A 26,882-nucleotide genomic window follows, 5' to 3' on the forward strand; every position below is an offset into this window, starting at 1 on the left:
TCTCTCCGGAAATTTCAAGTGAGGCTACTGGAGGTTGTCTGCATAAACTTGGGGGTTGAACACCAGCCCTTTTCCCAACCCATGTGGACTGAGTAGTGGAGACAAGTGGTCTCTTTGGCGAGCAGAACACAGCACTCAGAAGTGTAGAGCTCCAAGAGTTCCTAGTCCATGGTTCTAGAAACTTCCTATGGCTCAACTGTGTTTCCACTTTTGGGTTCCGGGAGTCACCACTTGTGTTCCTAAGCTGTCGCTTAAGCTAGGCAGTGGGCCCATTATTTATGACAAACTGAGAAGACAGGGTATGACTCCAAGGTATTCCTCGATTTAAGTAGTAGCAAGCCTGGTATAATCTGACCCCATCCACTCTTCAGCACAGACGCAGAGTGGAACCTGCTTTTCCTAGAGGGCACTGGCAGATATTAGAATTAATCAGGGATTGTGATGCTGACTTAAGACAGGCTCATTCACACTTTCATAAAAAGAATAGTTGACCTGCAATTTCAACATTGAAACAGTACAATTAGCCCTCAAATGCTCAGATTAATAAGGCTCATGGGGCCACAGAATAGCAATGAGATGCAAGCGTGCTAACCCTGGATTTTTCCCCTCCTCGCGTGGGAGGCCTGAAAGGCAATGAGGCATTTTGCAGCTGCTTTTTTTGCTGGCTCCTATCAGCTCCTCCAGCTCCTGGCCTGTGTGTGTTTAGCTCCAACACATAGGGTCCTGGCCTCTGCAGGACCCACACCCCCCATGAGAGGAACAAGAATTGACACAGATTTGTCTGTCTTCACGGGTGTTAGCTCCTGCTTGAGTTCTGGCCTGTTCTTGCTCTCCCCAACTACATCCAGCTGTCCTTCCTATCTGACCTGTGACCACAGGGCTTCAAGTTCATGTCTGATGCAAAGGCAATGGTCTTAAAGAGACTGCTGAACCAACCCTAATGATTGTACAAGGTCAAATCTATGCAGCAAATTATACACACACACATAAAATGTAAATTATAATATAATATTTAACATTTAATAATTATTCTGCCTCCCTGATCAAAAGCCCTCATTTATTCAACCAACCAATATTAATTGCCGACAAATATTTATTGAGCACCTACTACGCACTAGAGACAGTAGGTTCCAGGTGCTGGGAGTAGAGCAGTGAATAAAACAAATCCCCCGCCATCAGGGAGGTCACATTTACTGTTCTCTTCCCGAGATACAACCTGATGTTACAGGAAAGAGTCATGGGCTAGGTTCTGGTGTGGACTCTATTAACAACTGAGTGATCTTGTGATCAAAATCCCTTCCTCTCTTGCTTTCTTCATTAGTCAAAAGAGGGAGACCAACTTTCCAACCTATTTCTCATATAAATGTGGTTAGAAGACATTTGAAAAATAAATATCTTTAAAAATATAAAGGAAGCAAAAAACAAAAACCGGTCCAGGATATTGTCATCATCATTTATTTATTATGTATCAAATTGTCTTCAACATAAGTTACAACCTGATTAAGTTTGATAGACATTTTTTTTTATCTCTTTAAAGACAAAAAAATTCTCTTTATGTACAATATCTTTTGTCTAGAGTCTAGCAAATATAGTACCTTTCATTGCAGGATTTCTGCTTAACATAATAAGCAAAAACAACCAACGAAAAAAATATAAACCAAAGCAAACCAAATCCCCAAATTTCTCAACTACAAATACCAATATTGAATAAAGCATTAAAAAGACAAACATGGAATAACTTTTTTGTTTAGAAATGCAGAATGAATACTAACGTTAGTGGCAAAAAAAAAAGAGTCAAAAAACAAAAACAACACAACACCAAAAAACCCCACAAAACCCCCCAAACCCCCCAAAACACAAAAAAACCAAAACTGCAAGAAAATAACCAACAATCTTTAGGGGTGGACCTTCCTGCTCAAAGGGGGCAAGCTGACTCTAGACCATCTCTCGGCTCCTGCGGATAGCACAGCACAGGATCATACTGAAGATCATGCCAAATATCTAGAAGACAGAAAGGAACATGAGGAACAGGGCGGCTTTCCGGAGGGAAGGGTGAGGGAGAGGAAAGATGTGAGTCATTTGGGCCAAGGCAAACAAGAATAGTGACCACAGGGCCAGGCACGCTGAAGGGTGCCAGAGGAGGAGAGACGGGGGCTGGGTAATGGGAAGAGTCACTAACTGCTGGGATTCTGCAGGTCTGTGGCCACTTGCTCGTGTAAACTGCACAAGCCACTTCCCTGAAGAAACTTCCAGAGTGTGACAAATAAGCTCAGAGCTAAATTTAATGCTCAAAGGCCAGATATTCCAATGATCCACACAGGCCTATACTTTCCATCTATGTGTGGGTCTGTGTTTTATATTCCATTTTAAAAAGTATTGTTATGGCTTTTACTGAAAGCGGCCTCAAGCCTTTCTTAGGTGCAAATAACCACCAAGAAAAGGAAGCAATTCTCATTTTTGGGATAGTCTTGCTGGGGCAGAGGAGGGCTAAGTCCCCTACACGGTTCTTATCACTTCCTCTTGGGGCAAGGGGGGTGGTGACCCAAGGGAACCTTGGTTGCCCTTAATGGTTTCTAGGGGCCGATTAGCAGGGCAGTAGATTATCTGAAGCCTGGAATCTTCCTTCTGGCTGTCCACCTTTGGATGCCTTTCAGACTATGGTGTGTGTTTGTGTGTGTGTGTGTGTGTATGAGAGAAACAATTCCCATCCATGTAACTTTTACTGAACTGCTTTCTTGGGGAAAGGAAAAGCAGGCACATAACAAAAACACGTCCTGAAGATGATCCCAGGATAACTAACAGGTCTGGGTGACCTACACCCTCGCTACTCAAAGTGTGGTCCGTGGACCAGCAGCACCCGCATCACCTTACATTCACCCCTGAACCTTAATGGTTAAGACAACGCATTCTGGAGACACACAGAGCTCAAATCCCAGATGCTTCACTCATGAGCTCAGAGGCTTTGATCAACTCAACCTCTGCATCTCTCCACTCCCTAGTCTCCCACCTCATAGGTGTGGTGAGGATTAAATTAGTTGATAAATGAATTGATGTATTAACACAGCGCCTGGCCAGAGCGTGTGTTTAATAGATGTTAACCACTAAGATGCTCATTCCCTCCCGGTGCCCTCAATACTCACCATCACCACGGCAATCCCGATGCCCACCGCGCCGATGATGTGGAATTTGTTGTGGAAGACCTCTTTTATGGCCTCAGGGCAGGGCTGAGGAGGGCAAACCAAGACTCAGGTCACATACAATCCCTGCTCCGGCACACCTCCTCCCACCCACAGCACCCATCTCATGCCAGGAGTGCTGCGGGTCCCAGAGAAAGGGCTGGGGACGGGAGTGCCCAGGTGTCCTGGCTGGTGGACAGAAGGGAGAACTGAGGGATATGGAGGTGGGTCCCTAAAGTCCCGGTAAGAAATAAGGGAAGGAAGAAGGGTAAGGCCCTGCTTTGGGGTCTAGCTCATATCAGGCCATCTGATTATTCTGAAGTGTGGACGTTAGCTCCCACTTCCAATCAAGAGCTGTCGATATACCTAAAAAGCGAAGTGTCCAGAAGTCAGAGCACACCCGACCCGCTGGCTTGAGGACTGGGGGAGGCAGAAAGTGAGGCAGCAGCGAGCAGCTCTGGGGCCCAATCATTGCAGGCAGCTAGGATACTCTGTTATTTCTCTGGACTGGTCCTTGTTCTGCTGCCCCAGGCCAGGGAGGAAAGAGATGGCCCCACCGTGGGCCCCTTTCACAGGGGCGAGAAGTAGTTCTGGATCACTCAGATGCCTGTCCTCCCAGAACGAGGGGGTGAGATTTCACGACAACGCTGCTGGGATTTGTCCAGAGCAGCCAGGCGGGGGGCACACGAGTTTACCTTCACTGTGATGGTTGACAGAACATCCTTCTGGGGGCAGATGTCGGAGATAAACTGTTCCACTCCACCAGCCAGACCACAGCAGTTCAACTGCAGAGGGCAGGGCAGGGATGGGGTGGGAGAGACGAATGATGCAGGTGACCGGAACACAGACCCGGGGGCTGGTGCGCCCAGCCCCCCGTGCGCACCCGCGTCCCGACGGAGCATTTGCGGAGGTGACGTACCGCGAAGTGGATGGCTTTCAGGGTGTCCCGCTGGGGCTCATCCTTGGACTTCAGCTTGTTGTAGGTGTCCTTGTAAAACTCCTGGACTTCCTTAATCACCTGCGATGGACAGACAGGGCATTTTCTTGGACAAATGTCACCCGTTCCATCTTGTTCATGCTCAGCCAACAAGATTCCTGACTGAAGCCACCAAACTGTCCTGCCTCTCCCAGGGCCTCTGGGGCCCTTCTCGTCTCCTCCCACATCCCTAACCCACTCCGGCCATTTTCCCTTCTTCCCTTGTACCTTTGGCGGGTCCCTTCCACCCCACTTGGCGCCTTCCCTTCCACTTGTGAACAAAATGGACTCTCCTCAATCTAAGGAACAGTAATAACAAAAAAAAAAAAAAAAAGAAAGAAAAAAAAAAATCCTACTCCTGACCCTACTAGTTCCTCAGGCTTCCATTTTTTTCTTCTTCATTTAGAGGCTGTGTGAGTTTTGGCAAATTACTAAACCTCTCTGTACCTCCGTTTCTGTGTACATGGAATGGAGATTACAGCAGTCTGTGCCTCAGAGGTTATGGTGAGGATTTACATGAGATATTGCATGTTAAGCCCTAGCACAGTGTCTGGTACAGAGTAAATTTGGAATAAGTACTAGCTATTATAATATGATGGACAATTGTTCTCCTGTACCTGGGTATCTGGGTATACCCTAGTTTAACAAACGCCTGTCCCTCGCCGCCCCCCCCCACCCCCAATCAGTTAACTGACCAACATCCAGAATCTCTCCTTCAGCAGCTTCCACTAGTATCCCTTCCTATTTCTACGGTTGCAGCATTTATATCTGGATAGTTAAATCTCTCTCTCTCTCTTTAAACAGGGTTTCAGCGCCCAGTCTCCCTGCACTCCCTGCTGCTGAACATGCCAAGACGGCCCTTTCTAAAACAGTGTTCTGACGTGGCCCGTCCTGGCCCACAACTCTTCAGTGGCTCTCCGTGGAGGCCCACATTTAGCTCTCTTTAAAGGAAAGTACTCAGGGGGGCACCTGGGTGGCTCAGTTGGTTAAGAATCTGCCTTCAGCTCAGATCATCATCTCAGGGTCCTGGGACTGAGCTCAATGTCGCGCTCTCTGCTCAGCGGGGAGTCTGCTTCTTCCTTTCCCTCTCCCTCTGCCACCCCTGCCCCACTCATGCTCTCTTTCTCTCTCTCTCTGTGTCTCTCAAATAAATAGATAAATAAATAAAATCTTAAAAAAGAATAAAATAAAGGAAAGTACTCAATCTCCCACCAACTTTCCTCCTGAAATCCTCTCATCCAAAGCTCAGGTCGATGCCTGCTTCTCCACAAAGCCAGAAGAGGTTTCCCTTTGGCATGCTACCTTCTCCAACCCCATGGAACTTCTGGATATAAATGACTTCTGTGACACTTATCAAATGCGTATCCTTCTCCCACATGTAGGTGGCAGTTGCTTCAAGAGGGGCCCACAGCTTGCGCATCTCTGGACCTACATGGGGCCTGGCCAGCACTTGGCTTATAGTGACACATATTCAGAGACTAGGTGAAGGGGCAGGGGGGTTCAGCCCACACAAAGACTTGTTTTCCTAAGCCATCTTTCCAGAGGAGATGGGGTAGGGCTGCTGAGTTGTGAGACACACATACACATACACGGACCCAGTGAATCTTTCCTGAACAGCTATTATGTGCCAGAACCATCCAGGGAACTGGAAGCAGTGGTTGGCATGACACCCACGTCCCCTGCCCCAGGGGGAGCTCACGCTCTGATGGGCACGTGGGAACGTAGTGAAGTAAGAGGCATGTGTGATGGCTGAAAGCTGACCCAAGTGGCCAGCTGGGACACCCTTCCGCCCTCATCACTCCCACCCCCAAATTCCCAAACCTGTATCACCCCCAAGAGATCTTATGGGAGAAACCTACCTCATCTTTGTGGGAATATCCCCAGATGGCCGCAGCTATCTCAATGGCAAATATCACCAAGAGGAAGCCAAAGAACTAGAAGGCAAAGAAGGGGTAGGATGAGGAGAAATCCCAGCCAGCCGGGGCACCTGGGTGGCTCAGTGGTTAAGCGTCTGCCTTCGGCTCGGGTCATGATCTCAGGGTCCTGGGATTGAGCCCCACCTTGGGCTCCCTGCTTGGCAGGAAGCCTGCTTCTCCCTCTCCCACTCCCCCTGCTTGTGTTCCCTCTCTCGCTGTGCCTCTCTCTGTCAAATAAATAAATAAAAGTAAAAAAAAAAAAAAAAAAAAGAAATCCCAGCCAGCCAATGAGAGCAACCAAAGGGTTTTCTGGAGAACGAGGGAGAACAACAAGTCTCTATGAGTCAGGAATCTGGGCAACAAATGAACAGCCTGGAAAGGACGGGGAAGAAGTTTAGGGAACTGTGAGCGTTAAGCCGAGGCGAGGAGCGAAAGCCGTAGTAGGAAGAGATTCCTCAGGAGGAAAAGAACGGGGCACAGCCGACACCAAAATTGGTATTTCTAAGGTGTTAATGAAGAGTCAGTGATAAAATACCATCGTGCACTCACAAAAACTACAGGGATTTGAGGAAATAAAAAAAGTGAATACACTTCGGAATTTGAAGGAAACGGTAACAAATTTTAAAATAAGAGAAAGCAAAGGTACCTGTGGATTCAGGGAAAAAAAGCAAACGCGCGGTCCTCGAAAAAGGGGAAAACAAAGTCCTGGCATTTAGTTGCCTAAGGGAAGTGATAAGACAGAGAGAGAAAGGAAGAGGAGCAAGGCATCCTTGCAGGGGAGGAGGACGAGATAGCTGCCTGGCTCGGAGGCTGGGGCGGGGCCTGCAGTGGAGGAGCTGAGGAGAGCTCAAGCCCTTGGGGTACCCTCTGCACCCCATCCCACCCCATGTGTTCTATGAGCTCTTGGGGGCGGGGGCCTGGGGATCAGAGTGGCCGCGGGGAGCGGAAGGGGTACTCACCAATCCCAGCATGCACTGGGACTCTTGCACGGCCCCACAGCAGCCCAGGAAACCCACCAGCATCATGAGGGCACCGGCTCCAATCAGAATATAAACTCCTGTGGGGAGAAGGGAGAGGACAGAGGGCAAGGCATGGAGTCACCGGTGTGGAGGCCCAGATATGTCCTGCAATTCCTTTTTTCCCTCTGTAAGATTCTGGGCCGTGCCCCATCCTTATTGCCCCTCCCTCAGGACAGAAGTGTCCCGTCCTTAAAAACTGCCTCCTCCATCTCTTCCCGCCAATCTCTCTTCTAGGACCCGGCCCCATCAAGCCCTCACTCCCATCTTACCCTCACCTTCCTGGAAGGTACTCACAACCCCCTAACCAGGACAAAGAGATCCACAGAAATCCCCAGATTCGGCTCAGGACACAAACTGATCCAGTCTGTCAGCTGTTTCCAGCAAGATGAATCCACTCACACTAATTAAAATAGACCCTCCAGGCCGGGGCTGACTTCCTGGGACTCGGATGAGCCCCGGGCTGGCCTCTCCCTGGACAGAAGAGTGTGTCAGCGCAAGCCTTCAGCAGGAAGGGGTTGTGTGCACTCAGCCAGCCATGCTCAGGGTGGGCCAGCTCTGCCTCATTCCCAGAAGGGATGCCTCCCTGCCCTGCTTCCCGGGGGCAGTGAGGCCCGCGCGGTCAGGAAGACCGAGGCCATGTGTCAGCAGAGGTATAAGTGCTTTAGTGCACAGAACACCGGCCTGGTGTCAGAAGACCCTCGCTTTGATCCCGACTCTGCTATTAACTGCTGTGTGATCTTGGCTGAGACTTAACTGCTGTGTGATCTTGGCTAAGACGCTTTCCCCCTCTGGGCCTCGGTGTCTTTATCAGTAAAATGAGAGCCTGGTGGCTAGGAAATTTCAAAACATCCCTTAGAGCGCACTGGTGAAGAGGTCTTACAGTTGCAGTTCATTTGTTCCAGGTGAAGGGTGAAAAGGATCCTCCTTTAAAGGGAGGGTGAGGACACAGTTTCTAAGTCCTCAATCTGAGTGAGAAGGGCAGTGACTTCTTCCCAGACCCAACGCAGTGCAAAACCCTGGGAGGGGAACGCAGTGGAGCCGGGCCCTTGTCCTTCCACCACCCCCCCGGGAATGCCCAGAGGGGTCTTGCAGTTCTACTCTGCAGAAGCCACAGCCGTCCAGCTCGCCAGCGCACAGGCCCCGTGGGGAAACTGGCAGAGGTCCCGGGCCTTCCTGTCTGGCAGGCGAGTTCTGTTCAACCTGGGGAGGGGCTCCTGTCACGTGGCGAGAGCACGTTTGGGTTTGCAAGCTAGCTGTGACCCTGGGACAGCCACTTCACCTCTCCGTGCGACAATTTTCTAGCTGCGAAACGGGGGCGCTAATGATGCCTACCTCAGGGCTCGCTGTGCAGACGAAGGGACAGGATCCAAACGTGCCCAACAAATGCTAGCTGCTGTCATTCTGAATAATACGAGGGATGGATGACAATCACTCAGAACCACAGTGATGCATTTTTATATACTTGCTGATCCCTCCCTACTCACTGGGACTAAAGAGACTTCCCCAAAGTGCTGGCCGAAGCTGAGAGAGAGTGTTTGTGATGTTTCCACACAATGCACAACAGGATAGTGCAGTGAGAACCTTGGCAGGTGTTACAGTGACTTCACCGTCCCACATCTGCACCCCTAGTCCAGAGCCGAGGCTTTGCAGGCAACAAACCATGCAGCCCGCCTGCAGCTGAGGCTCCCGGGCAGCCCCGAGTGGAGCGCACACAAGGGAGCATTTGTGTCTCTCCCCTTTCCCCCCCATCTGTCGTGATGTCAAGTCACGTGGGTTTACTGGCAAACCCCTATGTCGTATGAATATGGGTATTGTTCCCCTGCATGCCCGGCCCAGACTGGGCATGGGGACAAATGTAGCTTGTCCTCGAGTCAAGTCCTGGCCTCCTGGGCTGTCCGATAGTGTGAGGTGGTGGGCCGGACTCGGACAGGCAGTGCGGCCCCACGCACTGCATGGGTGTCACGGGAGGGGCGGCCCTGCTCGGCTCTAGGCTCTGCCATGGGGACACCAGCGAGCCGAGCTGCAGCAGTCAAATGGCCCCGGTTTCTCCCCATCTCATCGGGGCAAGGCAACGAAGGATGAGGTCACTCCTCTGAGCTCCATAGCAGGGTCTGAATACATAGGGGGTATTAAGAGATCAAAAGGATCTGCAAGCACATGGAATAGAGTCGAGTGGGAATGGACAGATGGACATGTCTTCTCTAAGTCCAGATCCCGGTTTGTAAACCGAGGCGAGTTGGGCTGGCAGCAGTGGTGAGCTACTAAAGGAAAAAGCATTTCCCCATATGAGAGAGAGAGAGAGAGAGAGAAAGAGAGAATGCAATTGATTCTCTTCCTAATGGTTTCTTGGTTAGTGGTAAATACTCATTCTTGGGCTCAGCAGATGAAGATGGCAGGACAAAGGTTGTTGGTGTTACATCTTGCTCGGACAGCTGCAGATGTGGGGTGTCTTGGCTTCACCCTCTCCGGTTGGGGAGGAAGATAAGCAATTCCCTGGGAGCTATTTACAGGCACTTTAGCAGTGGCCATGAAACTAGAGGGTGGCTCCTTTGCAACAGCAACCCCCAGCCCCCCGGAAGCCGTGGGGCAACTGGAGGGCTTGGCTGCTTCTCAGCAGGGCCATGCTGGGCTTCCCTCTGGACAGGCTCCTAGCCTACACCCTGAGCTTGTTGGCAAAGGCTGCCAATGAGAAATGACAAAGCGTTCCCCTTTACAAAACAAGTGAATGTTAGCTTTCTGTCTGACTCATGGAAAAAGTTATTCGTCACGGAGCCTTCTCCAGGATTACTGTATTAATTTGCTTGAAGGCTGTTTCTTCTTTTTTCAGGTTGACATTATACGGTCAGAGAAAAAAAGCCTTTGGTAGAGCAGAAGCATATGTCAGGGTGTCCTTTATACACAAAACTGAGCATTCTTTTCACCTGTGTATCAGGGCTCTGGGCTTTAGCTCCAGAGAGACACATCAGCCTCCGGCCATCGCCCCAGCCCCGGTGTGCAGCTTACAACAACAGTTTCTGGTCTCCAAATACTCGATCAGGGGTTCAAAGGAACCCTATGCTGCTCCCCAATGGCTCTCTCTTGGTCCCACTCCCTCCCGTAGATGGCCGTTGACACTGATAAGCACCACAGTGGTACTCCATTTGCCAAGCATGGTACTTCTCTATCTTGGAGAGGTGTGGGTGTGTGAGCTCTGCCCGTCTCAGGCTGGGGAGAATGGGGTGCAGAGCAACAAAACAAAGTGCCCGAGGCCGCAAGCTCACTGAGGGCAAAAGCCATGTATCCTGGAAACTGTCAGGCACCTTGTTATAAAAAGAGGAATGGTCCCAGGGAGGGGTGGATGGACACCCACGGCCTCTGGCTGGAGCCCCCAGATGCCCTCACTCAGTGGCTATGGTTCTGGAAGGACACCAAGGAGTTAAGAAGGGCTGCTGGCCTGGGACCAAGAAAATGAAGTTCCCCAACACGTTTGCGGCCTGGGATTATGGATACTGCTGACAGGCTGAATCTCCCAGGACCTGAATTGGAGAGAAGGCCCATATAAGGCTGTCAGACGTTCTGGATTCACTACTGACTGTTGTGAATGTTGGGAGGTTTCTTTTTTCACTTGCTTTTCGGCCTGGTTATGCATTCTTTTTCTATTTTAAAAGCCGTTGTTGCCCTCCTGGAGAAAATACACCCCTGGGTCCTTCAGGTTTTCTGAAGGGTCGGTTGTGTGGTCAGGCTGGCCGGTGGGCTGCCTGGCAGAGGGTGAGGGCCCCCGTGCAAGGTACAGTCACCCCATGATGCCCAGAATAATGGCAGGGGTGGAGCTGGTAGTCTGCCAGAAGATGGGGCACGGCCAATACAAAGGCTGGTGTCACAGCTCAAGGGGGAAGGGGATCCAGAGAATGAAGCCTCTTTGGCCCTCTGCCCATGAATGACGATGACTCCATTTCCCAGCGCACTCGGTGGAGGGCAAGGCCCAGCCAGACCCCAGTGGTCACTTGTCTGACTGATGCTCTAGTGTCACCTGCATTGCTCTCCTTTGCTTGGGCTTCTGCAGGTGGAGAACAATCCCAGAGCTGAGCCCTTTCCCAGGGAAGCAAAATGTCGATATTCCTCTGCTGCAGCTGAGGGCAGGGGCCGCTGGCCTCCAACTAGGGATCCCTGTGTGTCTCTCTCTGGGACCGTGCCTCTGGTCACTCCGGCTAGGACCACTGGCCATCCTGCATCCTGTGATTCCCAGGCAAGCTGTGGATCCTCCGACCACGGGCTCATCACTCTCCGGCCACCCTGCGTCCCTTCCCACCTGTCATCTGCCGGCCAGGGCTACCAGCGCTGCAGGCTTCCCTCCCCCCAACTACAATCTGGGTGAGGTCAAAGGCCAAAGGAGCCTCCACCCCGCCCAGCACCCCCAATGGGGAACATCCGGTTGGTAGAGATACCGCCTCTTCCTCCATGGGGAGTGCTCCCCACAACCTAGCACGGACAATCCAAGCAGCAGCTTTCGTAGGCCTGGGTTCAAATCCTAGCCCTGCCTCTTGACAGGTACGAGCTCAGGCAAGCTCTTTAACCTCTAGGCCTTGGTTCCTTCGTTGGTAAGATGGAAATCATTCCATGTACCCTAAAGAGTTATGAGGATTAAATCACGTAACAACACGTGTGAGACAGTGAGCAACACACGAAGAAGGGGTTGTCTTCCTCCCGATTCCTCCACTCGCCAATGAGATCCTTGCCTCCTACATCTAAAAACACGGGGAATTAGCCAGAGTCCTAGAAAACAAAAGATGGAAGCCAGCCAGGCACTCTGCAGAGCGCAATGGCAGCCAAGCAGGAGGCCAGCCTCTCCTCAGGACACCGGCCCCATCGGCTGCCACCCCCTTCCACATTCCTGTGCAGATCTGCTCTCCTCTCTCCCCCAGAGGGCCCGCAGCTCCCTGGCGTGACAACGTGACAACGAGTGGGGCAGGAGGGCGCCAGGTCCCCCTCGGCACAGCACCCCTGTGCTGCTCCCTCTCCACAGGGCAGCATTCCAGGCCCCCCTCCCCCGCCACCCTGCAAAAATGCTGTTGCTAAAACAAGTCAGGGCACTCTAGAGACCTACTCCCTAAAAACTCCACGTGTGAGTGTGTGTGCGCATGCGCGTGCACATAGTTTCTTTCAAAAAACATACTTGTGCTTTTCTTTCCCTCACTTTCTTTCCGGAAATAGGGAGACACACCCTAAAAAATCCCCAAAACAATAGCAACGGGCAACACAAGCAGGGAAACGTCCATGGGGCTGGGTGCGTGCAGCCAAGTGGCCCATGCAGGCCTGGCTCAGGTGGCGTCTGGGAGGCGGGAAGGGGGTCTGTGTGCCCACCAGCTGCCGCGTCCTTCCAGAAGGCCTGGGGTATGACTCTCTTCAGGCTGTGTTCTCCATCTTTTTTTTAAAATAACTTCTTTGGTGGGTGGGAAGGAAATGACCAAACTTACACTTTGAGCCTGATGACATGGCAGCATCGTCCTAAAAATAGGGGGCTGCTCTTGTTTCTCGTAAATGAAGTGTTTCCTATCCCCCCATACAGAAACAGCTGTGGATTTCGGATTTCGTGAGTTGACTAGAAACCGGGGAATTGCATTTGACAAGCCTCAGTGGTGGGCGGAAAGGACAGAAAAATGCTAGAAAAGATGAAAAGATGCCCAGGAGCCACATGTAAGCTGGCAAGTCTATTTGTGTCTAAGTTGCACACCTTTGCCCCAAAGCAAAAGCACTTTAGGAAACAAACAAATAAAACCCAATACCCAGGGCATTTACCAGCACCCGGGGTCTGCCAGACTGGCATCTCTGCTAGTCTCTTATTCATTTTGACTGTATGATCCAGGAGGCAGATGTTTTGGGGTCTCAGAGCCCCTATCTATCTGCACAGTGGGGAGGACTCACCTCTCCTACTCCTGGCACTCTGGGTCCCCAGGACAAAGTTTTCTGAATTAAGGAACTGAGCAAGACTACGAAGACACGGCATTAAGAGAGGGTCTGCACCTTGGGCAGAGCCAACTTCCTATTGGGGGCATGGTCAGGATGCCAGACTTAGTCAGCATGTTAAAGAACCCGCATCAGTCAAATGCAAATTCGTGGGCTGGACTGCACCAAGTGTGGCTTGAAAGGGACCCGACAGGTCAACGGGGCCAGAGCAAAAATCTTTCCCAAGGCCAGTCCCTGGATCAGCACAATCTCCACAGTTTGAGGAGGTACTCAGTGCCCCCGTCCCCCTCACCTGTGTAGAAGCTGGAAGGCTGACTGTCTTGCTCGAAGATGCTCTTGGTCTGAGAGTCGAATCGGAGCCATAGTCCAACGGCAAGGACTGCAATGCCGGCAAGCTGCAAGATATCCCGGATATGGGCATTAGTCCTGGCTGCCAGGGGGGCACCGTGCCACGACACCGGAGGGGAGACTTGCAAAGGGCTCTGGGAGCCGCCTCCATCTCTGCCTCTCACTGTGCACCTGCTAGTAACAACAGCCAGTGCGGGGATCAATCCATTTGCTAAAAATATCAGCCGGCTGGGAACAATCACCTCCCAGCAGCCCAGCGGCAGAACGGGCCCTTTACGGACACTGGAATACTACACAGCAGTGACAACGGACCACTGTCAGCTACGCGCGTACCGTGAGTGCATCTCATGATGCCAAACAAAAGAAGCAAGGCACACAAAAACACATACAGTGTGATCCCTTACAGTTAGAAAGTGCTCTACTGCTTAGGGGTGCGTGTAAATGACAAAGGAAAAGAAAAAGAAAGCGATTATCCTGAAGTCAAGTGTGCAGTGCTCTGCAGGGGGAGGGTGTAGGGCACTGGTAATAGTCTAGCTTTGGACTTGGGTGGTGGTGCCATGGATATTTACATCATAATTAGGCTTTACACTGTTGGTGTTTCATGCACTACTCTGTATATGTACCATACGATAAAAAAGAAGACAGTTGCTCAGTGGGCAGTCTAGCACCCACAAGGGCAGCCGTGATGCCTCACGAAATCACACGGCTCAGTAAGTGACAGAGCAGAGTCTCCCCTGAGTGGCCCACATTTGTCCTTTTCTTTTCACGCTGGCAAACCTGACAGGCTGACCTGCCCCATTCCAGGTTTTAGGCGCATGCTTCTGAACGAGTAATCCTTATAAACATCAGGTAAGACACGTCTGAGTAATCTCCCAATCTTCCAAAAATCCTGTTTTATAGGTGGGCAAGTTGAGATACTGGACCCTGAAGGGCAGACTTTCCCACTAAGGAATACAACCGAGTTGCCAAATCCCGGCCCGGCATTGTGGAACTAGAGGCCTGTGCAGGAGGCCCCCGGCAAAGTGGTCCTCGACCCCCAGTGCTGAGCTGAGCTCCCCGTCTCTCATCTGGCCCGGGGCTTGCACGGGAGGGACTCCCAGGCTGCAGTGCAGGGCCTGAGGGACAGTGGCTCACCCTCCTCGACAGAGGCGCCCTGTGTCAGAGCCCTGCTCCTGAGGGAGCTTGACTCTGCCCTGGGAGCTGGGACAGCCGCGGTGCGGTGTGGCCAGGCCTCTCCCTCTGTAATTGTTTGCTCCTCTCCCCCCCAGGGCTCGGCCATGGGTGCAGATGTGATGAGTGGAGGTGGCGACGGCGGACATGACAACCCAGGGCCGCGGCCTGCAGTAGGGTCAAACCCTTGCCCACGCCTCCAGTGCTGCGTTTCCACAGCAAGGCTCAGGAATTCCTGGCTCAGAGTTCTATTGCCTCAGTTTTCCCATCTGTAGAACGTGAATGGTGACATGTGGCCCCTCCTTGCTATTTAAGTATGGCTAGAAATAAAGGAGATGATACTAGAAGTCCTTCCGAAGGAGGTACCACCAAGTGGGCTTTGTGAGAATAACTCGATCAGCACTCAGGTCACCAGGTCGCACTCCTCCCCGAGGAGGACAGTCATTCAGCATCTCCCCAGACCTCTTAGCTCTCATCTGATGGAAGGCAACACCACACATCAGTAAGTATGGAACATAAGGTGCCCCATAGCTACACAATGCAGAGAAGAAAAACTCATGGATGCCAGGCTTTCCTTCTTATTCACAAAAGACTTGCAGGTGAGTGAGGGGCTCCTGGCCTAATCCAAAGACAGCAGACATGGCTCTGGGAAGGCGGGGAGATGTAGGAGTCTCTCCCCCATTTCTAGCCTGGGTACCTTGGTTCAGACTGGGTTCTCCTGACTCAGGAGTGCCACCGTTGGGGCAGGGACACGGTGGGGCCCAGCTGGGACATGCCCATGCTCTGAGTCCAGGACAAGCACACACTAAGTGGGTCCTGACTGTGGTGGTCAGGCCCTGGCCTTAGCTCCCCTGGGGCCCTGGAGAGTTAAAGGAAAGAAGGCAATGCTTTCTTGTCTCCCCACAACATATGGAGGCCCAATGAGAGCCCTGAACAATGGGAGACTGAGGCTGCTGGCCTCCCTGTGGACATGACCGTGTTAACCTGAGAATGCTGTAGGCAGGGACTTCCCATGCACCGGAGGGAGGTCTCAATTTCAGTCAGCGCTTGGACACAAACCTTGTCCTCAGTCCTCCCTCTTGCCCTCATCTTGCTGGTGCTATTGCTGAGAACGCCTGGGACCGAAGAAAGGCCTGTGTCATTTATTGTCCTTTCTGCTCTATGCTTTCTCAATTATGCGCAATTATTTCTCCATTATGCTCAATTATTTCTCTTTGGGAATGATTCCACGGATAACAACAGTGGTACCCAAAAAACACCTGCAATGGTCAGGCCTCTTCCATTTTACCATATCAAGGAGCCTGAGCCAAATCTGTAGAAGTCCGATCGTTTACCTGGTCTACACACACTGGTGGTGAGAAGGACATCATGCTGGAGAATTGGAACTAGGAGAAGACAGACTTCAGGTCTCACCCCGGCCAAGGACATGGCCAGAGAGAGTTGGGGGTCCCACACATGTGGACCCCACCCAAAACCTAGCATCATGCTGCTTGGTTGTCAAAGCTACAGCGTTTCACTAAAATGAGGAAGAAAAAGCGGCTGGCTCTGGACAAATGGAAAAAGCAGTGCTTGATCTCAGTTTCTTATGCCTATAAACTCACCGAAAGAGAGGAGGAGGAGGAAGGTTCAAAACACCCAGGTGGAAGGGAGGGTCAGGGGTAGGACTGGGAGCACATGGTTCACACAAATCAGAGGAGTGAGTCTTACAGCCTTTTTGGATTCAATTACTGGAGTTAATTGGCCTGAGGGGAAGATATGTAAGCCATTAGCTGCCCTATTTTCTGGAATGCTATTGGAGAAATTGCTTCAGTCGGCAGGGTCATGATGGATGGCTGGGGGTCACAGGGCCACATATAATTGGCACCACCTAATAATGCCTCCTAGGTGTGCAGGTGGCACGATCTAAGGAGCTCTGGAGTACTTTCTAGAAGAATTCACTTTTTGGTGTGGCACTGGGGGGTGCCCCAGTCCCCCCACCTGGCTCTCACCCCTAGCTACTTGGAATACTAGGAGAAAACAAATGGCAAGAACCAGAGGGAGCTTTAACTTTGAAAAAAGGGCATGGAGTCAATTATGAAAGGACTCCATAAACTACGAAAACAGGGGTCCGGGAGGCCAAGAAGTTGCTGGTTTCCACCCGGGTGAATGAGCTGACTTGTGGCAGGAACGTGGGCCACACCGTTACCATGGCTGCCATCTTGCTTTTGCAACAATGCAGGATCTGAGCAGGTCTGATGTAGACGCTCAGTGAGCCAATTCCTGCTCACAGCCCCCCCCCCCCCCCCGAAAAGGACAGCAATCTGTCGAAGATCACCAACTGTGTGGTAGGGATGGAAGTGAAAAGTCCAGAGCCTCGACTCCCAGCCCGAGGCACCGCAGAGTCTACCTGGTTACCTCGTTCCCAAAGGAAGCCAAAGGGAAACATTTAAGTTTTGCCAAGAAAAGCTTCTTTGCCCCCAAATGGGCCCATCTATCTGACAGTGCAGACAGAAAAAGGAGAGCTTTTCCCCACTGTTGTGTTGGAAATGCTTGAATTCCTCATGCATGTTTGTTTTTCTTAGAAGATAGCCAGGAGAAAAACCTAAATTGAGGACATTCTACAAAATACTTGGCCAGCACTTCCCAGAAAGTGCTAAGGTCATCTCTGAGAAACCAGGGAAGACCCGAAAGTGTCACAGGAAAAGGGTCTTACTGGTGAAACAAGTGAGGCCCGAGGGAGCCTGGTTTAGGTAATAGTAATGTACCACATTGGTTCTTTCTTAGTTGTGACACATGCAATGTGGTCCTAGAGATGTTAACCATAGGGGGAACTGATGGGGGAGTAGGGGGCTCTCTATACTCTCTTTGCAACCTTTCTGTACATCTGAAACGGTTCTAAAACTAAGCTGGGTTTTTTTCTTTCAAAGCCTATCCTAGGTCTATCCTAAATTTCGAAACAGAAACAAACCCTCTCTCCCTCCAGGCTCACTGCTCCCTTCTGGTTGCCTGGTGCTCTGACACCTGAGCTGGTGGCTTATCCACCTCCAGGTCCCCAGAAAGTTGTCACTATATAACCCAGCCTGTCTCCTGCCCTCCATGCCTCCTGCCTTCCATGTGCGGCAGCAGCCAATTCCCTGAAAGGCTCACGTGGCTTAGTTGCTCAGCTGTAAGGTTTTTTTTTTTTTTTTTTTTAATATTTTTAAGATTTTATTTATTTGTCAGAGAGCAAGAGCACAAGCAGGGGGAGCAGCAGGAGAAGCAGGCTCCCCGCTGAGCAGGGAGCCCAAGGTGGGGCTCGATCCCAGGACCCTGGGATCATGACCCAAGCTGAAGGCAGATGCTTAACAGACTGTGCCACCCAGGTGCCCCTCAGTTTTAAGTTTTAAGGCGTTAGCTGTGGTTCACCTTTTCTGATCTCTCAGCAGCATGACACAATTGAACCCTGAGCCCACCTCCTCCTCAGCTGCCCCTTAGATGGAATCACTCAGGTTCCCAAATAAGTCCCCTGCGTTCTCGCCTCTGCTCATACCAGCCCTTCCCCCTGCAAAGCCGTTCTGACCACCGAGGCCTGCTGCTTCCCCACCAAGATGTCCTCAGCCTCCTCCCAAGGAAACACAAACCCGCGAGCTTCGCGCATGTTCTCTCCAGCGCCCTCACACGCGCCTTTCCTCTCGCGGGTGTGCTGGGCTTGGGTCTCGCTGGAGCACAAGCTCCTTCCGGGCAGGGCTGTTTCTCAGGCTTTCTAGTCCCTTGCCCTGTCCATACCTCGGGCATAACAGTGAATAAATTATCAGTCAATCAACAAATAATTATCCCATCAATAAGAGGATTACTTCAAGGGGACAGAATCTCTGAAACTCCCACCAGAAGCTCCTCTCTCTCTCTCCCCTCTTCCCTTCAACAAGCCTCCTTTCCCACCTGGCTTTTCATCCAGATCTCACTATAAAAGTCAGAAACTGCCAAGAACAGTAACTTGTCCAGAGAAAATATTGAGAAAGACCCACGAGGGCATGTGACGAATATCGCAGTGAGACTTAGGGACAAATCCATATAAAGTCTTTTGAAAATGAGACTTTATGAAGAGCCCATGAGTCACTGTCCTCACCCCACAAAGAAGTCCAGTTCGACATCCGGTCTTTGATGAGCGCACAGGTAACCCCGTCACCTGGGGCTTATGCCGGTTCCAGGGGACACGAGAACCCAGCAGTGCGCCTGCTCAGGCCCATGGCGAACTGTTTCCTGGTCATCCCCTCTGCCACCACTGAACGCACACCTCACTAAAGGCACCCACGGGAAGATGAGTACTTCAGTGAGTCACCCCACAAACCTGGCTGGACGGTCAGGCCCGGAAATCTTATGCTAAAACACGCCTGGAGTTAGAGGCAATGGCTTTAATGCCGAAGGCAGATTGAAAACAAATTGAAGTGTAATGTCAGTTAGGGGCACCTCATTGCTCCGGACCCTATGCCTAGTTTGCAAAGCTGGCTCTAGTTAGCGCCTGAGGAAGTGTTTACAGACAGGCAGCCACCCTGACGGAAGCACTTGAAGAAAGCCTGCAGACAGATGTGACAAGAAGGAAAAGAGCAGCTGTGTGTGTGTGTGTGTGTGTGTGCGCGTGCGTGCATGTGCGTGCATGTGGCCCGGCAGCCCACCCCCTCAGGTGGAAAGAGCCCTGTTTGCCTCGGACAAATCCCACTTCAAAGAAAAATCTTCTCATGGTGAACAAATTGGGTGGTCTTGGCTAGGCGCCCCCTTTCCTCCTGGTGCCCTCTTTTCTTCTGTAATATGACCTCACTGGACATACATTTGTTTTTAAAGGACAAAATATTCATTATGATGTCTCTATCCAACTGCCTTAGAAAGCCCAGAAGGGGCAGAGTGGCTCATTCTCCACATGCCGTTTCTCCGAGGTCGGCCTCAGACTTTAGGTAGTCCCATTGGCACTTTGTTGGGGTTGGAGGCAGGCAGCAGTTAAGGGGCTAGGGGTAGGGGAAATGGGTTGCTTGCTTTCCTGCTTCCCATTGTCCTTCTGGAAAAGCAATGGCCATTTTGTTGCTCTGGTGAACCTGTGGTCAAGGTGATGCTGTAATATTCTTCAGTGAGGGGCAGGCGGCCTCACAGAAAGAAGGACAAAGCAAGGAGGCGGCGTCCCCGGCTCCGCCATCTGTGCCACCCAGGGCCTGGTCTACGTGCGCCAGGTGTCAGAGGCCCCTGAGGGGATGCCATACGTGCGTCCATAGAGTCCCCCATCCCACTAGGGGAGTCTCTGGCATACTTTTTTTTTTTTTTTTTTTTTAAGATTTTATTTATTCATTTGTCAGAGAGTGAGAGAGAGAGAGAGAGAGCACAAGCAGGGGGAGCTGCAGGCAGAGGGAGAAGCAGGCTTCCCGCCGAGCAGGGAGCCCGATGTGGGGCTCGATCCCAGGACCCTGGGATCATGACCTGAGCTGAAGGCAGGCGCTTAACGACTGAGCCACCCAGGCGCCCCTCTGGCACACTTCTGCCTAGAAGCCCTGGATTTGTGGCCGGCCGTGGACTCTGGGTCTCACTCTGCTCTGCCACCTCAGTGCTGTTTGACACTAAGCACTTTCCTTGGCTTCTCCGCACCTCAGAGGTCTCATTTGTGAAAAGAGATCGCATGGCGCCTGCCCTCCCTTTCACCTAGCTGGGAGGGGATGACTGAGCGAGGTGAGGCACACACAACACTCTGAAAGCCACGATGTGGCACAGCCGGCGGGATTCTGTAGGGAAAATAATGCCAGGAATGAGAAGAATAAACCTGGAGAAAGACACAAGACAATAGGGCGGCAATTCACGGCAGTCGGTGGCTGTCGGTTGTGTCCCTCTACGACCTGAGGCGGCGGCCGGGCAGGAGGGAGCAGGGCGATTTAGGACACTGGGGTTCTGGTTTCTGTGGGTCTGCACGAGTGCCCTGCGGTGGAGGGACGATGGATAAATTTACCTTCCCCACACCCATAACGCCTCCCGGGAGCTCTGTGAGGATGCGGCAGGAATGGTAATGCGAATTACCTCCGTGGGAAGGAGGTATTTGTGGAGCAGAAATGGAGGGGATGTTACCTCTTCACTTCCCTCCTTCAGAAAGATATGTACCAGCCCCGGTTGTTATTATTTATTTTTTAAAAGGTACCAAGCCTGGGAGACCTGTAGGCATAGTTGCCCATGGCACCCAGGAAATCAGTAACAGACCGAATACCAAGGATGTGAGTTTCCCCTATCAGCCTTTTCCGGGCCCCAAAATACCAGTCACACTTTAAGAAAACCTCAGAAGTGGAGATAAGGACCTCTATGTTCACACAGGCTTCAGCATTTAAAAACAAGTCAGGCCACCCAGACCTGTGGGCTCGGGCCTCACCCATCTCCATGGAAACCCTGGCTCACGGTGGACTGCCAAGCCTCGGATGGGCTGATTCACTCGTCAGGAGGCCGGGCCGGGCCCTGGCGACAAGCACAAACAGGAGCCCAGTCCCTACCACCTCTTCGGATCCTCTGCTGGCACCCTCCTCTCCCACCTCCTGACGAAGGCTGAAGCTGTCATCTTTGGAAGGGCATGGGCACCCTGCGGGAGCCGAGGCTGGAGTCCTCCAGGACCCAGTCCCACCGCAGAGAGAAACACCACCAAAAACCCAATTTTGCTCTACTGAACAGGAAAAACTGCCATGCCCTGCCTTCGCTGAGGATCCCAAGTAAAATGTTACTTCCTCACAGAATTTGAAGATATCAACGTTAACTTTAGTTTTGTAGAGACGAGTCGGAAAAAACCCTGGAGGTGACGGTCCTGGAGAGTAAGTCCCTCTGTGAGTACGGTCATCCTGGGGGTCATCTCGGCCCTCTGGACCCCTTCTGCTCTGGGGCTTTTACCGAGCCACCGAGGGCAGAAGCTGGGCCATTGGGAAACATGTGGTCCCCAGACCAGCACTATCACCTGGGAATTTACTAGACAGGAAAATTCACTGTCCCCATCCTAGACTTACTGAATTAGAGGCGAGTGGGGTGGGGCCCAGCAATCCCCCCAGATGATTCTGATGCTCCCTCACGTCTGAGAACCAATGCTCCAGGCCTTTATGTAAGCACCGAACAACCGGAACCACATGGAGAAAGAAGCTTTCTCTGGGGGTTCTGAACCCAGAAACTAGCTTTCTAAATGCCAGTGCTGAAGGGCAGGAAGCCATGGAGGGGGTGGGTGGGGGGGTGGTATGAGCTCTCACTGGGCGCCGCCCAACATGGGGCAGAATTTCGCCATTCCAATTTACACTGCAATCCGGAGAGTGGGGGCTCAACCGTCCCACCTTGTGCTGTAGAGCCATGGGACTGGGCCTCAGTCCACCTTGAACTGCTGCATGGTGACAGTTAAGGGGGAGGATACAGGGCAGGTAAACAGGAAGGAAGCAAGAGGTATGAAAGAGATAATAGCTGGACAACTCCATCTTGAACCCACTGAGCTTGGGCATTCATAGTAAATGGGTCAAGTTAGAACCTGCATTTGGCTTCCAAAGAAGTACATTCATTACACAGGCTCAGCCCTGTGAACTCTCCTCCCCAAGAAGCCAAAATGATTCCCACAGCCTCCGTAGCAGGGCACTCTTGGTAAAAACTTCTTCCTGATTTCTGCAACCCGCATTCTCCCCAGGCTGGGCTACCATTACGTGTGAGTGGATTCTTTTCCTCAGCCAACCCTAAATCCTAGGGGGAAATTTTTTTTTTTTTTTAAAGAATACACGCAGAGGCTGATGGGTAATGACGTTGTAGGCTAGTGTTGAGTTGACTTTTGGCAGCCTTTCTGTCATGAGCAACTCCTTCAGAGGCTAGACAAAGGAAACTCAATCATATAATAATAGGAGCAGTTATTCTCTATGAGTATCCATGTGCGTCCCACATTACAGGCGGTGACCAACGTACATCATCTCATTTAATCATCTCATCACCTTTATTTTAGAGATGAAACAGGTTCCAAGAGGTTAAGTAACAACTTGCTTGAAGAGAGACAGCCTGCAAGGGGCTGCGTTCACACTGAACCTGATCCACGTAGACGACTCAAAGCTCCCCTCCTCTTGACACTGTGCTCTCTCCCTGCCCAGCTGGGGAATGGGAAGACTGGGAACCCCTAAGAACTATTCCTGGGGGACAAGAAGGTCCTCCGGACATGCTGAATTTGACAAAATGCTCTGACCTAAACCTTGCCTTGCCTGCTACGCCGAGGCGATTCAGACTCAGGGCACCGGCCCCCGCCGAGGGGAAAGCCAAGAGGGCCGGAGTGCTGACCACTAACTTCTTGGGGTTTGTTCTCTCGCTCTTCTTCCCCTCCCCCTCTGCTGAGGCTGGGAAAGGTGGTGGTCTCAAGCCCACCATCACCGGGTGTGAAAAGGCACCCCCTGGGGCCAGCTCTATCTTCTTTTTCCTCCCTGTGGTGTCCACATAGAAGCCCTGGCGACTTTGGCCCTGCCCCGCTCTGGGACCTGGCTTCAAGGTGTCAAGAGAGTTCTAGATAAGAGCAATCGACCTCTTTTTGGGAAGCATGAGAAGTGAACAGGAGAGGTGCCGAGGCTACCCTTCCTGGTTTGGAGGCAGAGCAGATTTCTTCTTCCCTATGGCTTTAGGTAGACTCCACAAACCTTGTGGAGTCTACCTGGAGGTGCCACCTGACCCTGGCCTCTGTCTGAGGCCAACTGCCTGATGGACAGAGCACACCGGGAGGGCACACCGGGGGGGGGGGGTTGCCAAATGGCCCTGATGCCGGGGCCACAGCCAGCTAATTGTTCAAAAACTGGGCCCTCTCCTCACCCACCTTTCCCACACTGGGGAAATCTCTGAAATGGGCATTTTGTGGACAGCTGGAAGGAGGAGTTCTCGAATTCACCTTCTGAAACGGATGCCTTTCGTGGTAAAGTTTCAGGCCGGAACAATCCTGTGTGAGGTGGCTTTACAGAATTGAAGCAAGAAGACATAGAGGAGTGTGAGTGCTTAGGACAACTTCAATCTCTGAAACGTTCTGAGAGGCCGTGGTAACAGTCACTGTAGCCATAGCTGCCCAAACCAGTACCTGAGCTCTTGCTCTGAGCCAGGCACCTCGATACGCTTTATGTTAAATACGCCATCATTTCTAACAACCCTAAGACTTTGGCGGTATTACCTTCGTGACTCAAATAAGGAAAGTGAGGCATAGGGAGAGTCTCTGATTTGCTGCTTTCCCAGCAGGAATCTGCATTTTTGACAACTCCTCCCACCCCAACCACTGTGTACTGCTCCCTGACCGCACGTCGGGGGCACGTCGGGCGGGCACACCGGGAGGTCAACGACAAACCCAAGCATCCCTGAGAAGCCAGGCCCCTGGGGAGGCACACTTCTGCCTCTTGTGACCATTTACTGCCCTAAATACAGGCAGTATAAAAAATGTATAAATACGGGCAGTATAAAAAATGATGACACCTATCCCATCACCTATATAATTCAATATTTTAAAAATTGGAGTTATAAAATAAATATAATGAAGTTCAAAAAAGTGCTTGGTTTCCCCATGATTCCTCGGGCTTACCTGCATTGCTGATGTCCTAAGCACCTGCTTAGCCTGTTCTCTGACCTTGCAGGGGTTCACTTTCTGGGGATTCTGTGCACTTGGTTGTGGGGGGGGTCTCCTGGACGGAGGGGCTCAACAGCTACCAGCCTACGGGTGCCCTCAGTTTGCTAAGCATGGCTCTTTGGGGCCATGGTGTATTCCAGCCTGGCCTCAGGGGAACATGACCTATGGGAGCAACAGTGGTATTTCCCAGGGAGAAGAGGAATATGAGGGAGCTAGATTTCTACGGTAAGGCCCTGCTGCCCCTTCTGAATATAAGAGGGCTGGTAGGACTGCCTTATACCCTTTGAAGTAGTTAGGAACATCCTAGCTGGAGATGAGGAAACGGGCTCAGAGAGGTAAAGTAACTTGCCCAAGGTCACAGAGCAGGTATGGAGCAACTTAGCCATCAGCTCTCTCCCTCTGTCACATGCATAGCTCGGGCCATGCAGAGGTCGGGTACTTGACTGCCTGGCTCATCCCTGGTGGAAGGGAGCTAGCGAGGTCCCCTCTCTGGGGTGTGGCAGGGGATGAAGGGCCTTGTAGGCTTTTTGTCAGCACACCTTTATGGTAATTAGGCAGCGACCTGGTCTGAACAAGTTCAAGAGATGACAAATCCTCCCTTCCAAGAACAAAGTCAGCATCATTTAAAAACCAGAGCCCTATTCGGCCCAAAAGAGAAGAAGAGTTTTAGCTAATATGGTGTGTTAATATTAAGTAGTTTGGGGATGAAGGCTCCAGAGGGAGGGCCTCTGCCCAAGATAACCTCTTTCTAAACAAGGAACCTCACTGCAAGTTTCCATGGCCCATTTGCCAGACCTGGAGCATACATCAGCCAGCCCATAAATCTGGTTACTGCTGAAAGCAGGCATTCTGATCTTAACCAAAATCATCTGATGTGGGGGATTGTTTTGGGGATGTTTTACTTTAAATTCCAGAATACCACACATTTGTTTTCCATTGTGTATGCCTCACTAAGATGCCTGGTGATTAGACACACACACACTCCACTCTTGTTTACACACTTCAGCCATGTGGACCAGCTAGCTTTCATTCCATCTGCGGGACCAGTTACCACTTGCCTGCAGGGCCCTGAGTGGTGGGAGATGCCCCTCTGTTTATACCTTTGAAGCAATGCCATGTGGTGTGTGGACTGGCGGTGCTGGCAACAGGCACACCCAGCACCGCTCCGTTAAATGGCCCTCCTTCCCCATCATGGGGCGTTCTGAACACAAAGCCAGGGGAGGGGCAGAAGCTGAGGTCTCCAACTGCTGCATCCAACCTATCATCTATCCTATCCCTTTGCCATGATCTCTGCCTTCGTTTCGGGTCTCTTAATTATAGCTGCCATTTGCACAACACGGGTTTCAGCTTATATGCAGATTTTTGGGATAAATACAGTACAGTTCTATAAGTGTGTTCTCTCTTCCTTATGATTTTCTTAATAATATTTTCATTTCTCTTGATTATTTTGTTGTGAGAATGCAGCATATAACACATATAACATACAGAGTATGCGTTAATTGACGACGTTATTGGTAAGGCTTCTGGTCAACAGTAGGCTATTAGTAGTAAAGTTTTGGGGAAGGCAAATGTTCTAAAGAGATTTTTGATTGCATGGGGGTTGGTGCCCCTAACCCCCCACACTCTTCAAGGGTCAACTGTATGCTCCTGACCAGCTAGCCTGTAACACTCGCTATGTGCTACACCCCGCCTGCAGCACTTCACCTGTCCTCTTTAATTTTCACAACAGACCCACCAAGTAGGTAATATTTACTTTCATTTTTTAGCTGAGAAGACTTGGGCACAGAAGCAGCTCGTTGGAGATCACATAGCAAATAAGCCGCTGAGTGAGAACTCGAACCCTGGACAGTCTGACTGCAAAGCCCAGATTCTCAATTGTTTTGTGGAACTGTCTTTTCCATCAGTGTCATTAATTTCAGAATTTTTCACTTTTGTCCTGTCTCCCTCCCAGCCATATAACTGATCCCATTTCAAAAGTGCACTTTCTAGCCATAAAGGATCCCAGGGGAGCCCACCTGAACTAGCAGAGGGCCCTACCTTCTCAGGATGGGAAGGCACCTGCCTCAGCCACCTGGCCTGGAGGTGCCACCTGACCCTGGCCTCTGTCTGAGGCCAACTGCCTGATGGACGGAGTCGAGAGAGAGAGAGAGAGAGAGAGAGAGAGAGAGAGAGAGAGAGAGAGAGAGAATGCGCTTCTTCCTGCTGGCCTCTGGCCCGAGAACTTCATCCATGCCCTTGCTGAACTGGCCAGAAAGTCAGCGTGGACACAGCACTGCTCTGGAAAATAGATTCCCCAGAGTAACTTGGCGTGTTTTCTTCTCACCCCAGCTTTGCTACTGCTGCAAGCCTCACAGTGCAGACACTGCACTGCAGCTGCCCACCGGCCACCGTCCTTGCGGCCCCTATAGGAATGGCCCCAAGGGGAGGCCCAGAACCCTACCCTTTCCCCACAGCACCATCCTGCCACCAAAGGGCACGAGCGGGCATGACCACAGGCCTGTGTTACAGCCCTGGCTATGGGGTCCTGGGAAGCACCTGCCACAGGAGGAGGATAATGCCAGCTTCTCATCCTAATGGGCCCTCCCCAGCACTGGGAGAGAAGCTAATTTCCATTTGAAACAAGCTTTCGGGGTCTCTTAAGGGTTATCTGTCTTAGGGAGTCAGAGCGACTAGACTATGGTGGGAGTGGGGGAAAGTAGAGGATGAGAAGAGGTTCTGAGGCTGGGAGAAAGGAAGCTTTAGAAAGCCCGAGCATAATAA

At 51.4% G+C, this 26,882-nt stretch overlaps 1 protein-coding gene across 1 annotated transcript in view; it reads right to left on the reverse strand.

Moving 5' to 3' along the window:
* Positions 1–1,434: 1,434 nt before the first annotated feature.
* CD9 (CD9 molecule) overlaps positions 1,435–26,882 on the reverse strand; it is a 33,120-nt gene continuing 7,672 nt past the window's right edge. The window contains exons 2-8 of the mRNA XM_035028417.1: positions 13,323–13,425; positions 7,028–7,125; positions 6,012–6,086; positions 4,096–4,194; positions 3,872–3,961; positions 3,141–3,224; positions 1,435–2,001 (exon numbers count right to left, since the gene is read on the reverse strand). Of these exons, the coding sequence (XP_034884308.1) occupies positions 1,936–2,001; positions 3,141–3,224; positions 3,872–3,961; positions 4,096–4,194; positions 6,012–6,086; positions 7,028–7,125; positions 13,323–13,425 (615 nt within the window). The 3' untranslated portion in view covers positions 1,435–1,935. The remainder of the gene's footprint in view (positions 2,002–3,140; positions 3,225–3,871; positions 3,962–4,095; positions 4,195–6,011; positions 6,087–7,027; positions 7,126–13,322; positions 13,426–26,882) is intronic.

Source organism: Mirounga leonina, unplaced genomic scaffold, assembly GCF_011800145.1.
Source record: "Mirounga leonina isolate KUSES-001 unplaced genomic scaffold, KU_Mleo_1.0 Mir_201, whole genome shotgun sequence".
Classification (NCBI taxonomy): domain Eukaryota; kingdom Metazoa; phylum Chordata; class Mammalia; order Carnivora; family Phocidae; genus Mirounga; species Mirounga leonina.